At 34.6% G+C, this 18733-nt stretch overlaps 1 protein-coding gene across 4 annotated transcripts in view; it reads left to right on the top strand.

The window, feature by feature from the left end:
• mon2 (Mon2 homolog, regulator of endosome-to-Golgi trafficking) overlaps nucleotides 1-18733 on the top strand; it is a 130102-nt gene that overhangs the window by 53031 nt on the left and 58338 nt on the right. For all 4 annotated transcript variants that reach the window (XM_076513447.1, XM_076513444.1, XM_076513445.1 and 1 more), the window contains exons 15-18: nucleotides 5348-5452; nucleotides 5701-5855; nucleotides 14306-14393; nucleotides 15727-15828. In XM_076513447.1, coding sequence (XP_076369562.1) covers nucleotides 5348-5452; nucleotides 5701-5855; nucleotides 14306-14393; nucleotides 15727-15828 — 450 coding nt within the window. The remainder of the gene's footprint in view (nucleotides 1-5347; nucleotides 5453-5700; nucleotides 5856-14305; nucleotides 14394-15726; nucleotides 15829-18733) is intronic.

Here is an 18733-nt window from a genome sequence, read left to right as displayed (position 1 = left end):
ATTTTATCTCACCCATTCCAGTCTTTTATACCCCATTCAGTTGCCCTTGGCAATATACTCTCCACCTGTGTCAGTGCATCTTCTAATCTGGTACTGCATATAAGCAGCTTCATAAAATGTTATCACTTTATCTTGACAAGGTGTTTAGATGGGTTTCTTTACACAAGTACTGCAATAATTAACTAACTTGTCATTTTTGTGTTGTCTAGTGGCTTTCTATATAAATTATATTTAGTAACTATTATTATAAAAAGAAAAACAGCAACATGTCATTATTGGGCATGGATTCACACATTACTGTTTATAGCACAGTGGCTAATCAGCACTCCTTTATTCCATCTCTGTTATCCAGCATCTTTCAGAAGTTGGGGGTGGGGTCACTGTCATTTGAGGTTGTCTGTGATTTTCTTCATCGTACGATGGAGACACATATTCAGTCCAGAAGCATCTCTCCAGGGAGTTCTAAGAATGCTTTTCTCAATCACCAGGACAGTCTGGAGAAAATTTTGGACTCTTTACTAAATTGGGTGCTCACAAGATCAATTTGAATCAGCCACCTTCTTTACCATTTTTTCAGTTAGAAAATTGGGTTTGTCAGGTTTGGGAATTTTCTCCAAATGTTTTTAAATCTACTCCATCCATCATGGTATAAAGATCTGAGGGTGACTACTTAGTTTCTTAATCCTTCACTCTATTTTGCTGTTCATGTTGGGAGATTTACTGTTTTATTACATAATGGAATAGATGTACTTTGTTGCCTGTGTTTGTTAAAGTACATGTTTGGCTTAGTATCACGAGATAAATGTATATTTTGATTTCACAGACTAGATCCTCCTTTTGATATGTGGGGATTTTAGACTGGATTTTGTGACCATTTTCAGCAGATAATAATTTCTTGGATTTGATTGATACTCACTCCTGATATTTCTCCCCCCCCCCTAATAAATTTTATTGGAAACCTATTAATGGTCCCCACATTCATTTGAGGAAAATTTGGCTCTTTTGGTAACTTCTACCTTGATAAAATTGTCAGTTTTTGTTCTCTATATTGTTTCCTGACTTGTATTTTGCTGAGATTTATTGGATAGAGACTCCTTGAAGGGGTTCATCTACCTGCTGTAGTTCTCCAGAAGTTACATGAGGCTTCTTTTCTTCATTCACTGATGTTGATGAGCATCTCAGAGTCATTGGAATAATGTATTGGTGTCAACTATTTGTTTCTTTTCATTATTGTTGGCCTCTAGTCTTTCTTTGGCTTCTGTTGGAAGTCATTGTGCAATTGTGTGTCGGATGTCCTGACCTTTAGTTTCTGTGGTTAACCCTACAAATATTCAGAATAGATTCTGCCCTTAGTTTTGAAGCTCTTTCTCTTAGGCAGACCATCACAACTGCATCAGTGATTACCCTATTTGTGTGTGGGGGTCTGTGGGAGTAAGTTTACAACAACTGAAGGGCACCTGAATTCCTTCACCACATTTCCATGGTTACTACAGGCTCTAGCATCTGGGTTGGTCATTCTGTTAACTTTTCCACCTTCTTTATCCTCTCAATCTGTGGTATTTACACCTCCAGCATGTCTGTGGAGTATGGGTCTTCGTTCCAAGGCTATCAAAGTTATTGGTCAAGGAGGTGGTAGAGAAGGTTGATCCCATTTATTTGTTGTGCCCAAGAAAATGAGAAAATGAGAGCCAATCATTGGTCTTTCTTGTCTGAACCAATTCTTAGGTCCTCCCAGGTTCATATTTGAGTCTTCTCTTAACCTACATTGGCATTTTTCACCAGGTCTGTGAATGACCATGTTTGATGTTGTTTATGCATATCTCCACATTCTTAAAGTATATTCATTCTGCCACTATTTTAATTTCATGCACAAGGGTCAAGTTCTTTAGCTTAGCATTTGTATCATGTGTCCTCTGCAGTCATAAGAGTTTATCCTGTCACATTTGTACTTAGCAAGCGTGCACACACTATTATCTGGATGAGTGGTTACTTTTGCCATCATCTTGCCAGTTGGCAGAACAACGTACCTGGATTTCTCAGCTCTGATAAGAAAACAAGCTTTTGTGACTTCTATACTGTCCATATAGATGTATTTTTCAAAATATTTAAGACAGGCTCAGCCAACTCTCATCTGCCTCAAAGGTATGGAACAGGCAGTCAGTCTTTTATTTATTTTGATGGTTCTATCTCTCTTGGAGATGCGGGCATCCTTTGATACTCTAATTCCTTTGGGATTAGCACACATGGTTTCTGCATAACCAATGGATCATAAATTGCAATCCAACAGATCACCCAGTCATCATCAGGAGCAACTTTTATGTTCTCAAATGGCAGTTACATCAAAGCAACACCACCATTGGTGTTCTTATTCTGCCCCATCATCCTGAGATTTATCTCTTCTTGGATGCCTCACCTTAGGGATGGGGTACATATATCAATGGTCAGGAATTATAGGGCCAATGGATAGATGACAGATCTTCCTTTCACATCAATATTTTAAAACCATGGTTTCCTCTTCTACAGCGTCTTCAAAAGGGTCTACCTCTACCTTTTCCTATTTTGTTATCTCTGTTGAGTTAGTCTGAGTCTAACATTTTACAGCAAAATTTTTTCAAGCTCTCACTTCATGCATGCACGACATTGTGTTTTGACTTCTAAAGTTGCCTTGTTTGTGTATCAGTGTATGCATAGACCCACAATGGTAATTTATCGATGTAAGTAACACTTATTGCCATTGGTGTCTCAAGAGGAAACTGAACTCACTTCACCCAAACCATATCTCATGTTTTGACTTAGGTCTAACTTTGTATATTATTTTATACAAGTCATCTTTATCGACTACTTTTCATTATTCTAAACATCAAAAGTTTGTGACTCGTCAGTGCAATCATTTGGAGTCTTTCCCAAATGATCGTTTTGCCCACTCAACTGAAAGATTAGAATGGTGTTTTAAATGCTTTATCTTGGCATCCATTCAAGCTTTTATCTTCATGTACCATGTATCAACTTTCCTTTAAAGGATATTTGTGGTATGGTTGATGTGGGTGTTGTAGGTCAAAGATATTTGCACTGTACAGGACTCTTTATCACTCCACTTCTGTTCTGTTACACTCTGAAAGGTCCTATCTTGTTAAGACTTTGGCAGGTAGAGAATGGGGTTCAATTTGTCCTGTCAGAACTTTAAGGTGTTAGTGGCTTACACTAACCACTTTCAAGGTGATAAAACTCAACTCTTTTTCATTAGGATCTTTCTATTTCCCAGAAGTTACTCCCAGTTACTTTGACCAGGTGGTTTTGCAAATTAATCTGTTTTGTTTATTCTGGATTTTTTACAAGTGAGGAAGCTTCTGCAAGTTACATCTTATCGGATTTAATCACATTTTAAGCTACTCTGTGATGAAGGAGTAAGTATTTTTGTTCTTCCTCCTGTCTCTTTTCAGCATCCTTTACCTCTTTCTTTTTTTTCCCTCACTGGATCCCACTCTGTGGCAAGTGTTGCCCACACTGGTATGTTTTTATCAGTCCAGTTCGATAGCCTCTGTCAAAAAGAGGTGTTTCATAAGACAATCTAGGAGCTCACCAGATTACGTATTATCATATTATGCTCAACCATAACTCATGGACTATCATGATGAAAGTTACCCATTTATGTTGATCACTGGATTGAATAAATCATGGTCAATTTGATTTTAAAAAATGTTGGGGTGGATGGAGTTTTTCGAGTGAATTACTCCACTATTAGAAAAGGGAATGAAATTTAATGACCTTCCTTTGGTCTTCATTTGATTTTCCTAGATGTTGGTAGGAGTGACAACAGCCTCTGCCTGAGCCTAGTTATAATACTGGTTAAGATATGATGCTAATCCACTCTGGTTGGGATATGCATGGCCCTTCTTTATTATTAGTATAAATTTAGTATATTGTTCATGGAAGGAGATCCATTATTTCCTTGTAATTCTGAACGTGGAATGGTCTCATTCTGGGTCCTGGACTTAGGACAGTGTTCCATGTCCTCTCCATAATTCTTGGGGCAAGTGGGTGCTCCTTGCCCACTTGGTTGGAGAGTGAAGATGATGAACATTCGTAATTTCAGATTGGATGAATTCTGTTCCTGTGGTTGAGTTAGGTACACACAATCAGTGATGATGAGAAAACACTTGTAAAGAAATATATATGTAAAAATGACTGGTTTGGGTTGAGAAAATTGTTTATGTAGAGGAGCGAACAACGTTTCGACCTTCTTCGGTCATCGTCAGGTTCACAAAGAAAGAAAGAGGTAACTGACTGATAGCTGCTCACATGTTTGAAGGGGGTTGTGTAACTGTGTATAGGAATGTAGAGGGCATGCTTAGATGTTTGATTATATTTATTAATATAGGTATAAAGGTGTTCCTTTGTATTGGTTTATTTTGGGCTTAAGTTGTTGTATAAGTAAGGCTTCTTTAATTTTGCATTTGTTTATGTTTGTTTCTTTATTTAGTATTTAAGTGTTTTCTGTGGTTATGTTGTGTTTATTTGATTTGCAGTGTTCGAAAACGTGTGAAGGTGACTTTTTGTGTTTTTTGAATCTGGTTTCCATTTTTCTACTTGTTTCTCCAATATAGAAGTCGTGGCAGTTATCACATTGTATTTTATAAATAATGTTGGTGTGGTGTTTGTCAGTGTATTTTTTACATAGTATAGACCTCAGTTTTGTGCCTGGTTTTGAATAAATTTGGTATTAACTGGAATGTCATATTTTGTAACTAGTTTTTGCCAAATGTTGGTTATTTTTCTGCTGATGTCGGGAATATAGGTATGCAGCAGTATATGGTTTCGTGATTTTTTGATTCGTGAAATGTGTTTACTTTTGTTAGTTGATTTTGCTTTTTGTCTAGGTGTGTGCGTATAATGTTTTCTACGGTTTCCTAAGTTGACAATTTATTTCTAATAATGTTTACCTCCACTGACCCTGTCCTGCCCTTCCTCCCCACTAAGAGCTGGTGTTAGAGACCGGGATGGTGTTAGTCTTGATAAAGTGATCTCATACCTGAATGAGGTGCTTGTATACAGTACCAGGATGGAGAGCACATTGACTATTGACTTAGGTGGAGAGTATATCGCTAAGGGCAGTTGAGTGGTATATACAAGACTGGAATAAGCGAGAAAAAATTAGACCAGTGCTTAGATGGATAAAGTTGAAACCCTGGAGGTCAAGAAGGTAAGTGGCATTGATTAGGTGCCTCTAGTCTCCTATTTAAAAAATAGGTAAAGCTACTCAAATGTTTTCTATGAAATTTAGTAAACAGGTATCTTAGAATAAATGTTTCTATACTTTTGTACTAATGTTGTAAAATGTTGTTTGCAGTTGACAGCAAAAAACTTGCAGTGTATGAGATCAATTTTAAGCTTGGCCCATTGTCATGGGTCAATACTGGGGACAGCATGGCATTTGGTCCTCACCACTCTACAGGTATGTTTCAGTTCCAATACTCATCTCATTTTTAAAATTTTTTGATGAAAGAGAAAGCTTTTTATTTGTAATGGATGTTAGTGATGTACGGAAATTTGTTTGTTTGTACAACTGCGGGTTTTGAAAACAGTAATGGAGTTTGTTTGTGTTTTTAATTCATCACACAAATTTTCATAATGTATGGGCTATAGGTGATAGTGAAGATAGTTGTAATGGCAGGTGTACTGTTTATATTCCCTGTTTTATAGCACTTGGTTTGGATTCTTGGTTTGAAACCATCAACTGGAGGAAGTTTAAAAGCAGGCCGTACTACAGAGACTCCAAATGCTGTTATTACAACAGCTGTCATGGCAGACTTGCCTGTGCTATCTGCCATGCTTTCCCGTCTCTTTGAAAGCTCACAGTAAGTTATATTAAGTGTGAACTATCAGAAACTTAGCTTTTGCTGTTGTAGTGTATTGTTTTTATCTCTCTAACTAATTGAAAAAAATATATAAAAATTAGTAATACTATGGCACAATGAAAAAATGAACTAATAAAATGGTTGTATTAGATGAAAAACAAGAAAATGATTACTTTTCAAACACTATTGAAGTTCATTATTCATAATTATTGAATCATCATTATTAATTAATAGATTTTTATGTCAAGTTCCAACATCTAATAGTTTTGTTAATAATAAACAGATGTTATCATCTATAACATATATGTTACTTGACTTTTCTATAAATATAAGTTCTTTTTTTTTAACTTTGGTTAATAAATGGAAATTCTTCCATATCAGTGGACTTTCCAAAACATAATCAGTGATGTCGAGAAAACCCACTTGTAGAGAAATATATATGCAAAACATACCTCTGCTGATAAAATAGCTATTTTTCAATCTTCAGGGTTTCCACAATTTTCCCATCTAAGCATTGAAAATGTTTGCTCCATCTGTTTTAGGCAAAAGTTAATTTGCAAAATTCTCCATCAACTTCAGTATATCTAGGTACTATATATCAGCACCACATTCAGATAATATAATCACGTTTTCTCAACAAAGCATTTGGCACTGGTTTCAGTCAATAGGAGTATTGTGATTATTGTCTATGTTGTAACTTTGAGTATGTTAGGCATTTCTGTGGTTATATTTTCATTTATATTTATAAATTAGTTTACAAAAAATTGTACTGATTGGTATGAATTCTCGAGTTAATAATTGTTACTACAGAGGTCAGCCAGACTTCCTCTTTTTCACTACTGCTATCTGGTGTTTTTCAACAGTCAGGGTTGGGGAGCATTTTCAATTACAACTTTGTGTTATTATCTGCTGGAAGACATGTGGACCAACGGTGTCTCTTCATGGAATTTTGAGGTGACTTTTGAAAATGATCCAGGAATGACTGGTGAGAATTTATATTTGATTTTTCTGGCTCATTCTTTCACTAAGTTGGCCTCAACAGAGAATTATTTTGATCAGCCACCTTCAGCTCCCTTTTTTTTCAGTTGGTTACTCAGGTTTGTGAGGTTATTGGAGTCTCTTCTATTGCATTTGACTCTACTCCTTCCTTGTTTGTAGAAAGGACAGCAAATGACAACTTGGTTTTTTTCCTTCTTTTCTTTATATTGCTGTTTCTGCTTGAAGATTTGCCATTCAGTTACATGATGGGATAGTTATGTCATGTCCACCACATTTGCCAGCATACTCTGGCTTATCACTGCCAGGAGGCAACCTATTTAGATTCTCAATGGATGAGACCCCATTTTGGACCTGTGAAGGTGTAGATTGTAACCTATAATCACTTTAAATGGATCACAATTTTTTTCAGATTTATCTTATTCTCACAACTGTCCTGAGTAGTTTATATTCATTCCAACTTTTGTCTGAAGCTTACCAATGTTCACCTCAGCAGTTTGAGGATGAGTTGCTGACATCTACTTCAGTCAGATTGTCTTCTTTTGTACTTAATATGGTTCCCTTTCCAGTTTGTTGTTGGGATTTATTAGATAAAAATGCTTTGTTAGAAAGGATTCATCTATCATTTTCTACCATTAGAGATTGATGATAAGGTTCTTTTTTCTATCCCAACTATTTGCTGAAGTTCCAAAGATGTTAGAATCACAAATTGATACAGCCTGTTTACATTCTTTTCTATCATCATTGCCTTCTATTTCTGTTTATAATTTTGGAATATATTGAGCTGTAGTGTTTATCCAACTCCCTCAGGGCCCTCAAGTGTTTGGTGGCTCACACTAACTCATTTCAAGGTACTGTTAATCAGTTGTTCATTCAGTGGGATCTTTCTACATCCTCTCACTTATCTTCCATTACCCTAATGAGGTGGCTTTGTAAAATGATTCACAAGGTACTAATAATCAGTTGTTCATTCAGTGGGATCTTTCTACATCCTCTGACTTATCTTCCATTACCCTAATGAGGTGGCTTTGTAAAATAATTCACAGGAGAGGAATCTTTTTGTGTGTCATATCTCACCAAATCTGTCATATCTCTATGTCATTAGCTGCTTGGTTGAATTTCTCTTAGGAAGACATTGTATGGGCTCATATGTAGATAACTACTAATACTTTTCCATCTCATTACTTACATGATATGGCAGTTCCTCTTCTTAGGGTTTTGTGTCTACTCTTTGCAGCTATTTTGACCTCATCTATCTGATTTTAACCAGAGGTATTTTCCTCCATTATATACTCTTTTATTTCCAGGGCCCCTTTAATTTTCATTGGATCCCACTCTGTGACAAATGTTGCTCAAGCAAGAGTATTTTCTCTTTTCATTTCTGCACTAGAAACTATTTTCACTATAATAATTACAGGTTGCAACAGACTTCATTGAAATTGGATGGTCCATAAGACTATCTAGGCACCCACCAGAAGGTATTACATTATTATTACAGGCTACCACTCATGGACTGTCATGAGTAAAGCTGAAGAGGATCCTGCATGTTTTTGCCTATCTTCAAGTTAAATAAATTAGGATTGGTTTGCTTTTAAAATGTAATGAACTCAGTTCACTTATTGCACAGTTTGCAGAACACTGCTCTTTAGGACTCCCTAATGCATATTACTCCCCAAACTCTAGTAGTGGATTTCAGGTGTCCTTACCACCCACAGTTTTCAGGTGCAGACAGAGGATTTTCCTTCAGAGCATTTGAGTGTGTTTCTTTACTCTTGGAGAAGAGGGAAATGTTGGAGGCCCTTCTACTCGGGTCCCTAGATGTTTTCCCAGATGTCAGTAGGAGTGGCACCAGCATCTGTGGGAGCCTACTTGAAATTCCACTTCAGATTTGTCATGAAACTATCTGGTTGGGGGGTGCATGGTGTTTCTTTTTGACCAATGTTGGTTTCATATATTGTTCCTTTAAGGAGGTCCATTCTTTCCTCATAACTACAAACACAGAGTAATCCCATCCCAGGTCCTTGGTTGAGCACAGGTTCCTTGTCCTCTCCATAATTCCAGGGCATGTAGAATATACCTTGTCCATTTGGTTAGGGATTGAGGTTGAATGTTTAAAATTCCATACTATGTGAATTCTGTTCTTTTAGTTTAGTATGACATATATCATTCCATCATTTCAAGCCTAATGTGTTATCCTTTGGACTTCTTCAGATGGAGAAGAAAGTTCTACTTAGGTGTTGCTTGCTTACTTATGGGAATTCAAATGGTGTTAATTGCATCACCTTATGGCTATGGGCTGGGATTCAGTCAAAAGCATATATATAAAACATTGTGGTCTAATAGTCCTGACCAACAACATGCAGTGTAGGTACTACAATCACTTAATTCCAGCCCTGATTTGTGGAACCTGGGATATCTGGTTGGTGCTGGCCTTTTCTGATCATTACTCATTCTCTATTCCACTTTTGATTTAGGAAGTAAGTTCCAGTTAAGAGCATGCCTGTTCTGGATGTAGTGTGGTTCTCCTGCTATTATACAATTTGTATCTTGTCACTCTGTTGTTCTATGCAAACACTTTCTGTATGGATTATGCCTGCATTGGCATTTCCACCTTCTATGTGGAATTATATCTGTATTGTCAACAGAGGTAACTATATTTTGGAAGTAAATATTTTCCTAAACTGAAAATGTATTTCCAATACTACTTATCTCTGCTGACATCCTACCTCCTCAATAAAAGCTGGTTTATGTCTTGCAAAAGTGATCATATTGTTTGAATGAGGTGTTTAAATACAGTATCCAGATAGAGGGCACATTAAAGGTGATTGAGAATTAGAATTTCCTTAGGGCATTTATTTGGGGTATAAAATGCCAACAGTCAGTGTGTCATGAATTAATTCAGATAATAATGAATCACTTATTTGCTAGTGGAACCCAATCCTGATTTATGTCTAAAATATTAATAGATTAATATCTTTAAGTTGCCAATTTACTTAAGTTTTCAGAAAATCTAGTTTTGATTATCAAAACTTAATAAATTATGTAGGATAAGACAAAACATTATTCTAGTACATGAGAGAACTGAATATTATTAAACATTTTCTTTAATGAAAAGTTGTGATGTGATTAACTTTTTACAATTCCAAATTAAATGTGTGAAACATTATTGTGTAAGGTGAAGTTATTTGTACTTTTAAGATACTATTTTTAACTTGAATAATTTTAATATGAGAAAGATGGACATAAAGTAAATAGAAAGGCTATTATTGTAATAAAGTAATGTGTTCATTATTACAACATTTTACATTTATAAACTAATTTTGTATATGACAGAAAGATATATTTTTGCATGCATGTGGCCAAGTGGTTAGTGTGCTAGACTATATCAAAGATGGCTTGTGATATTTAACTGAACACACTGCTTGCTTTCAGATTTGTGTACATTATAAAAGTAACAGAGTTTACTTTTGTTTGGTTAAGAGTAACTCTGTGTCATCATTATTGGTACAGTGCTGACTGATTATCTTGCATATAACCAGCTGGTGTTACTTACTGGCTGTTTTATATTTGGTATTTGGGTGCAATTATGTGGTTGTCTTGTTGATGATTGTTATACCTATAAGCAGTAGAACTGCTGACTGATTTTTTGTATGTTTGGTCTACAGGTATCATTGATCGATTGCTATACATTTGGTATATGAATGCTGCTGACTGAGTTTCTGGTCTATTGGTACTTTTAACTCACTTTTTTACAGGTAATTAACTGATTGTTCTTTGTTTGGTCAGGGGAACTATTAACTAATTGTGTTGTATTTTATATTGGGAAGCTCTTGTGTTTGGTCTAATGAGCTGTTAACTGATCTGTTGACATTTAGTCTTTGACTGCTATTGACTTGTTATCCAATATGTGATCTTCAGGCACTGTTGACACATTGTCATATATTAATTTTATACGTACTGTTGATTGTTTGGTCTGGGAAGGTATTAACTGAATTATTCTTGTCTGTTGGTCCTGTGCTTGATGTAGAAGTACTGTTGACTGATTGGTTCTGTGGAAGCTGTGTTTGGGCTATGGGTGCCATTGACTGATGCTTTTCCATTTTGTTCCTTGGTGCTGTTGGCAGATTGTTCTGTGCTTTTTCTGGGGTAGCTGTTGACTAATAGTCTTATTTTTGGTTTGTGGGTGCTGTTGAGTGATTGTTATATGCTTTTTTGTAGAAGAGCTGTTGACTGATTTTCCTATATTTGTTCAGCAAGTGCTGTTAAGTGATTGTTTTGTGTTTGGTCTGTGTGAGCTCTTAGCGTATTAAACTATATTCAGTGTTGTTGGTTATCTTACGTTTGTTTTGCAGTTTAGAAACAAGAATGGCCATGCCTTAATCTTATAATGGGTACTTAGTAACTACTTGTTCTAGTTGAACTAAACTTCACTAGATTTATGTTCAACATACATAGCATGGAATGAGATATTTATGATATGGTTTTGTCGGTGTGGCATGTATTATTAGTGTTTTTATATCACCTGATTTATACCCATGACAACAATGGTACACGATAGGAATATTTTAGAAGCAAGTGAAGATATTGCAGACACGTCTCACTTCATGGATCTTCACAATCTTGTTCTTGATGACCTTTTAAGATCCATTAAATTTTTGTGGACTCTTTCAAAAGACAATCTTTTTTTTAGAAAAACCCACAAGTAAAATACTGCTGGTAATATTGTATGATTATCATATTAGTAGAAGTACCTTGTTGGTAGGTGGTCATTCTTTCAGGCTGGATTGCATGTTGTTTTTCCATATCCACTTAGATGAAAGTGTGTTTCTTTAGTATAAAGGATGACCTCAAAAGAAGATTTACCAACCTGGCCAAACATGCAGAAGAAGTGTCAAAGATGTAACACATCTTAAATTCCATGCAACTGTCTGAAGTGATAAACAGTATCATTTGTTCACATTACACTCTGTGGCAGATGAAGGCTTCTGCTTGATGCCTGACAATGAATGGTCATTTATATTCTGTAGATGATCACCCCACTGCAAGGGTCATACTTTAAGTACACAGTTGTTTTTAAAATAAAATTAACAGTTGTGTTTTAAAAACCCAAAATCTCTTAGAAGGAAGTAGACACTTATTTACTTTTGATCAAAAGAAACTATATATAAAGACTGAAAAATGTACCCAGTAATTGTTATAAGAGTAGTCACTGTCATAAAACAAAAACTTATGATTAAATATTGTATTTGAGAATCTTTACCACTGATGATTGTAAGCCATAATCCTACTAACATTCAATGTATGAAACTTAGGTTAGTCCTAAATTTGTGTACTAAGTGCTCAAATAATCCTTACGATAAAAATATACAATAAAATGAAATGTTATATTTTAATCTACTTTTAATGAAACTAATATTAATTAAAGAATGGAATGAAATTTACAAAATATAGAAAATAGTTGTATCATGATAACAATGAATACAAAAGCAATATACTGTTACCTAACAACTCTAGGAACCAACAAAAGCCAGTTAAATACTTTTAACAGTGTATTTTAAAGTAGTTTAACATCTGAAATAAACTGTTATACTACATGTTATTGGTTGGGAAAATACTAATACTTCTGTAGGCAAAAGATGGGCACCATAACCACCATATTCTTGTGGTTATGATAACAGACACAGTACATCCATGTATAAATAAGTTTTATTTCTAAGTAAAAACAGTTCACTTTAATGTATATTGTTGAAACCAAAGTACCAGTTTTTCAAGTAGATACTGGTGAATTTTCATTTAAATGTATAGCTGTTTTTTAACACTTCAGTTTTAAACCTATGTATTGAATATTTCTGAATTTTTTTGTGTGTTATAATCTTTCTAAACCCTATTATCTTCATTTTTGATACAAATGTTTGGAAAATACACATTTTGAATTACATTCTGTTTTTTAAAATGTCTTTCAAGATTTTATATAAACTCTTAAGTTTTAAATATTGGGTAAGTTTGCTAATATTTAATTGATTATTAAATGGTTAATTACTTATTTGTACTTTGTTAACGTTTTCGATGATCTTCAACATTCATTCCTGAATGGTTTGGTGTTAGAATCTGAAGGCTTGTAGTGCTAAAACTTCATTTTAATACATGTGGTGGGCACAGATATGGTAGTATGTACCTTTGCACTTAACAACAAAAATATTATAAAAAAAATCTTACTTTAGTGTTGTATAGTGTGTTATTTATATACATTTCACTATAGCTTTAAGTAATTGACTAATTATAAACACTTAACTACAGTTTTGAAAATTTATAGACACTTTAGTAAAGTGTTTAGTGGCTGACTATTTATTGACACATCACTGAAGTTTGCAGTGATTGGATACTTAGACACTTTACAAAAGCACATAGTCACTGAGTATTTATAGACACTTCACTAAAGGTTTCAGTGATTGAATACTCATACACTTTACTAAAGTGCTTAGTTGCTGACTATAGACACTTCAGTAATGTTTTCATTGATTGGATAATTAGACATTTTACTAGTGTTTAGTGGCTGAATGTTTTTAAACACTTCATTAAAGGTTTCAGTGATTGGATGCTTATTGACACTTTACTAACATTTTGAGTGACTGGATATGTTTAATTTAGTTAATGTTTACTTAAGTTGCAGATTATGTGCCGTTTGGTTAGGTCTTGCTGAGTTATTAGTATTTCACTAAAGACTGGTAATATTTATCGGCCTTTTTGTTTTGGTTTGCTATAAATGTAAAATTCTTATATTTTCATCATGACTCATATAAGGTAATTGGAAATGGAAACAGTCTTGTATTGTAATAAATTTTTTCAGTTTACTGTTTTTAACTTTGAAGTGAAAGTATAACTGATCTATTTAACTTACCCAAGTATGGATAAGTTATTTTTGCTCTATGTTTTAGTAGAACTTAGGAGAATGTGCTGTCTGATTTTGAGTTTGTATAATAATAGTTTTGTGATTTCTTCTTAGCAACTGTAACTTCTGAATCTCTGTTCTACAATGTTAGATATTATTAGAATACAAGTTTTGGAAAAAAATTAGTAAATGTATAAAAATATATTTTTGAAATGCCAAAACCATAGACACTTTCAAAAACAATTTGTATATTTAGTTTTTCCAATTGCTCTAAACGTAAAACTCAAATAGAAGAATTTAGTGAACACTGGAACAGAAGTTTTGGTATATCTTGTTGCTGGTGTTCAGTCAGTAACAATTGTCCTTCTCTCTTCCTAACTGCTGCCAGTTACCTTCCTTTGGCAGACACTTTGTCTCACGTCTTGCACTCTACCCAGTAAGTCACCCACTTTCTTTCTGTTTCGTTTCTGTCTGGTTTAGTTGTATGTTTGGTTATACAGTTGGTGCAGCATGTTTTGTGTTGTACTGGGAGTTTATGTGTTAAATAGATATTTTTATGTTTTAGATACCTCGATGATGTAGCCTTACATCATTTGATTGATGCTCTCTGTAAACTGTCCACGGAGTCCATGGATCTTGCTTATAATAATAGAGTAAGTAAACTGCATGGCACAGTAATTGAAAGTATTGTGGAAAGTTATTAATTAATTACCATAAAAACACATTTGTATTTAAAAAGGAAACCTAGTCAGGTTTACTAACTATACTGATATAATTTTGAATGTTTTATCTCCAGTATGTAACACTTATTACCATTGTAAAGTCGTGCACATAATCAACATTGATTTTACTGTGGGGTTTCCTCTATACACGTTACCCAAATCATCTGTTTTAAACTGAAAAAAATTGACATTATGTAGAAAAAGAAACCTACCCATCTCAGTCTACAAGCATTAACCATGTCATCTGTTGTAGACCGAGAAATATGGCATACAAAAAGAAAGATAATGCCATCCATCTTGTAGTGCAGGTGCCACTCACACCATTTTTGTAGGCTTAAAGAATATGACATTAGTTACAGAAAACAGTAGTGTCATCTCATACTACAGACATTACTCACATCATTAGTTTCTCAGAGGTAAAAGTTGCAAGAGTTTAACATCTGTAAATATAAACACTTGAGATAGATAAATGTATCTGTAAATAAAACCTGTACACTGTTTCTGTAAAAAAGTAATTAAATATGACACATGTTTAATTATATGATAGTAGCACATGGAATAAAGTCAGCATAGCTGGATTTCTTGTATTGAAAATCTGAAAGCACATATGTCTGAAAAACATTTACAGTTTGAGAGGAGGAAAATATGGTATATTTCTAAGTACCATCATGATATCTTATAATAATACTTGTGAATTACTAGATTTCATCATGTAATTCAATATATTCTTGGCTACTTTACATTAATTGTTTATTTATAAATAAAATTTCAGTACTTTTTTTTGTTTGCCTTCATTTTGCATTATGCTTGTTAAAAGATATTATGTGGTACTTTAGTCTTAAGTAATTAAGTTTTGATAATCAAATTTCAACTTAAAATGGTGTTAGTTAGAAAGAGATACAGGAAAAAGTAAATTATCAGTCTGTGTGTATCATGAAAAGTATTAATCATTGTACAATGAAATTACTAACTATTAATAATAGTAGATTTCACGTGAAAATAGTAGTTTTCTGTAAAAAAATTCAATATTTTACAAATTTACATAATTATAGATCAGCAAATTTTATTGTTCACATTCTTAGGAAGGTGTGGAAGAATTTTGGTTTAATTGTATGAAACTGAACGTTTTGTTGTTGACATATGTGGACTTGCATATGTTACTGTAAGAAGTAGTAGGGAAGATGAAAGCAATTACCAAAAGCTTTTATTTTCACTGTGTAGTTTGAGTTTAGCTACAGAATAATAAAGAAATTTGTCTTTCTAGGAACCATCTTTGTTTGCCGTTGCAAAGCTTCTTGAAACTGGTTTAGTTAACCTTGCTCGTGTTGAAGTGTTGTGGAGACCTTTAACAAATCATCTGCTGGAGGTAATTGCACTGCAATGTTGTAGATACCTTTAACAGAACACCGCACAGAGATAGAGAAGGCACTGCAATGTTATTGATACCTTTAGCAAAACACCTTATGGAGATAGGTATGGCACTGCAATGTTATTGATACCTTTAGCAAAACACCTTATGGAGATAGGTATGGCACTGCAATGTTATTGATACCTTTAGCAAAACACCTTATGGAGATAGGTATGGCACTGCAATGTTGTGGATACCTTTAATAAAACACCTCATGGAGATAGGGATGACACTGAAATGTTGTGGATACTTTTAACAGAACACCTCACAGAGATAGAGAAGGCACTGCAATGTTATTGATACCTTTAGCAAAACACCTTATGGAGATAGGTATGGCACTGCAATGTTGTGGATACCTTTAACAAAACACCTCATGGAGATAGGGATGGCACTGAAATGTTGTAGATACCTTTAACAAAACACTTCATGGAGATAGGGATGGTACTGCAATGTTGTGGATACCTTTAACAAAACACCTCATGGAGATAGGGATGGCACTGAAATGTTGTAGATACCTTTAACAAAACACCTCATGGAGATAGGAATGGTACTGCAATGTTGTGGATACCTTTAACAAAACACCTCATGGAAATAGAGAAGGGACTGGAAAGTCATAGATACCTTTAACAAAACACTTCATGGAGATATGGATGGAACTGCAATGTTGTAGATACCTTATGCAGATAGGGTTGGTACTAAAACATAATAGATATCTTTAAGAAAACACCTTATGGATATAGAGATGGCATTGCAATGCTGTAGATAGTTTTAACAAAACACCTAGTGGAGGTAGGGATAGCACTGCAACGTTTTAGGTAGCTTTAACAAAACACGCTATGGAGATAAGGATGGTACTGCAATGTTGTAGATACCTTCTATCAAAACACCTATTTGAGATAGGGATGGTACTGCAATGTTGTAGATACCTTTATCAAAACACCTCATGGAAATACAGATGGCACTGCAATGTTGTAGATACTTTTAACAAAACATGCTATGGAGATAGGGATGGTACTGCAATGTGGTAGATACCTTTAACAAAACACCTTATGGAGATAGGGATGGTACTGCAATGTTTTAGTTGGTAGGGAAAACAACAGCAAGAAACAGAGGATCCAGGTAAGTATTGTTTTTTTCATGTGTATTATTTATTACTAATTGTAAAAGGAACTAAAATGTAAAAATAGAAAACATTTACGTTAGATTATGTGAAATAGATGATAAGAAAGTCATTTTGTTCTGAGCTATAATTTCATTTATTGGAATTTGATAGAATAATGAGAACTGCATGTTAAATAAGTTAATTACAACTTATAATGTCATGACCAGCAGATAGACAAGGTTCAAAGGGTAATAAATCAATAAAATGTAAATATAAATAGGTGTATAATGTTTTAAGTTTAAAACAAATTAGGATAAACTAATAATTTGAAGTTATTCTAGAAAGAAAAGTGAATAATTTAAATTTCTTTCAAATTTTTTTGGTTATTACAGTGTCACTGAAATTTACTAAAGCATATAAAGTTAGGTCAGAGAAAATAACACTGTGTAGCACAAATTGTGTTACTGGATAGTAGGTGTTATTTCTTAATTGCTTATGATGTAAACATACAGAAAATGACCATTATTCCCTTCAAACTTTGCTTTTGTGGCCTGGATAAAGAAATTTAGAAATTAACCTATTTTCTATGTAAAAACAGGCAAATTTGCACATTTTCGTTTACATAAGGTCTGAATAAAACAATATATGTTATTCAAAAGTGAACAAAAATGTTTAGAACTGAATAGTTTTTCACGATTTGCAACTGTATTATAAATAACTTTCATGTATCAGGCCCCAAATATAGTTTCCCAACATATTTTCATTATACGCTCCTTGGTAGCAGATTTCGAAGTCCACTATATCTTGGTGGAAGTGCTCTCCTTGCTCCTCTGAGTATGCTCCCATGTTCTCCTTGAATTTAACAAGACGAGTGTCAAGGTCATGGACTTTCAGGGACATCCTGCAGTCCATTATACTGTAGTTCTTCACCAGAGCCTCAACCCTTTGGCCTTGTAATTGCCCAAGAAGTCCTGAACCACTGTAACAAAGTTGCCCCAAGCTTTTTATTCTTTCCTACTGAGCTTCTTGGGGAATTCTATGCACTCCAGGATCTTCTCTATTTGTGGTCTAATGAAGACACCAGCTTTGACTTTTGCCTCTGAGAGCTTAGGGAAGAAGTTTTGAAAGTACTTGAAGGCTGCAGTTTCCTTGTGACAAATTGTTTTGTAAGACCCAGTTTTATGTGCAGTGGTGGGAACAACATTTTCTGGAGGTTCACTAGTGGCTCACACTTGACATTGTGCCTTTCCACAGAGAACTTGGTCCGTTGTGGCCAGTGCTTCCTGTTGTAGTGCACTGCAGTGTTCCTGCTGTACCAAAGGCAAAGATAACAGGGAAACTTGGTAAAGCCTCCTTGGAGACCCATCAGGAATGCTACAATTTTAAAGTCTCCAATAACCTCCCAGCCATACTTATCATACTTCAAGGCTTCTAGCAAGGTCTTGATGCCATTGTATTCCTTTTTGAGGTGCACCGAATGAGCCAGGGAAAAAGACGGATACTTATTTCCATTATGGAGCAGCACAGTTTTGAGGCTTCTAGCAAGGTCTTGATGCCATTGTATTCCTTTTTGAGGTGCACCGAATGAGCCAGGGAAAAAGACGGATACTTATTTCCATTATGGAGCAGCACAGCTTTGAGGCTTCTGAATGCACCTGGAGAAAGCTTGCAGCTTCTTGATACCATCTCTGATAAAATCAGATAGGTCTGTGTAATCAGTGATGTCGAGAAACCCATTTGTTGAGAAATTTATATGCAAAA

The sequence above is a fragment of the Tachypleus tridentatus genome, chromosome 7 (genome assembly GCF_004210375.1).
Source record: "Tachypleus tridentatus isolate NWPU-2018 chromosome 7, ASM421037v1, whole genome shotgun sequence".
In the NCBI taxonomy this organism is placed as follows: Eukaryota; Metazoa; Arthropoda; class Merostomata; order Xiphosura; family Limulidae; genus Tachypleus; species Tachypleus tridentatus.
Note: the sequence above shows the minus strand (reverse complement) of the source record. Positions and strands in the feature narration are given on the sequence as shown.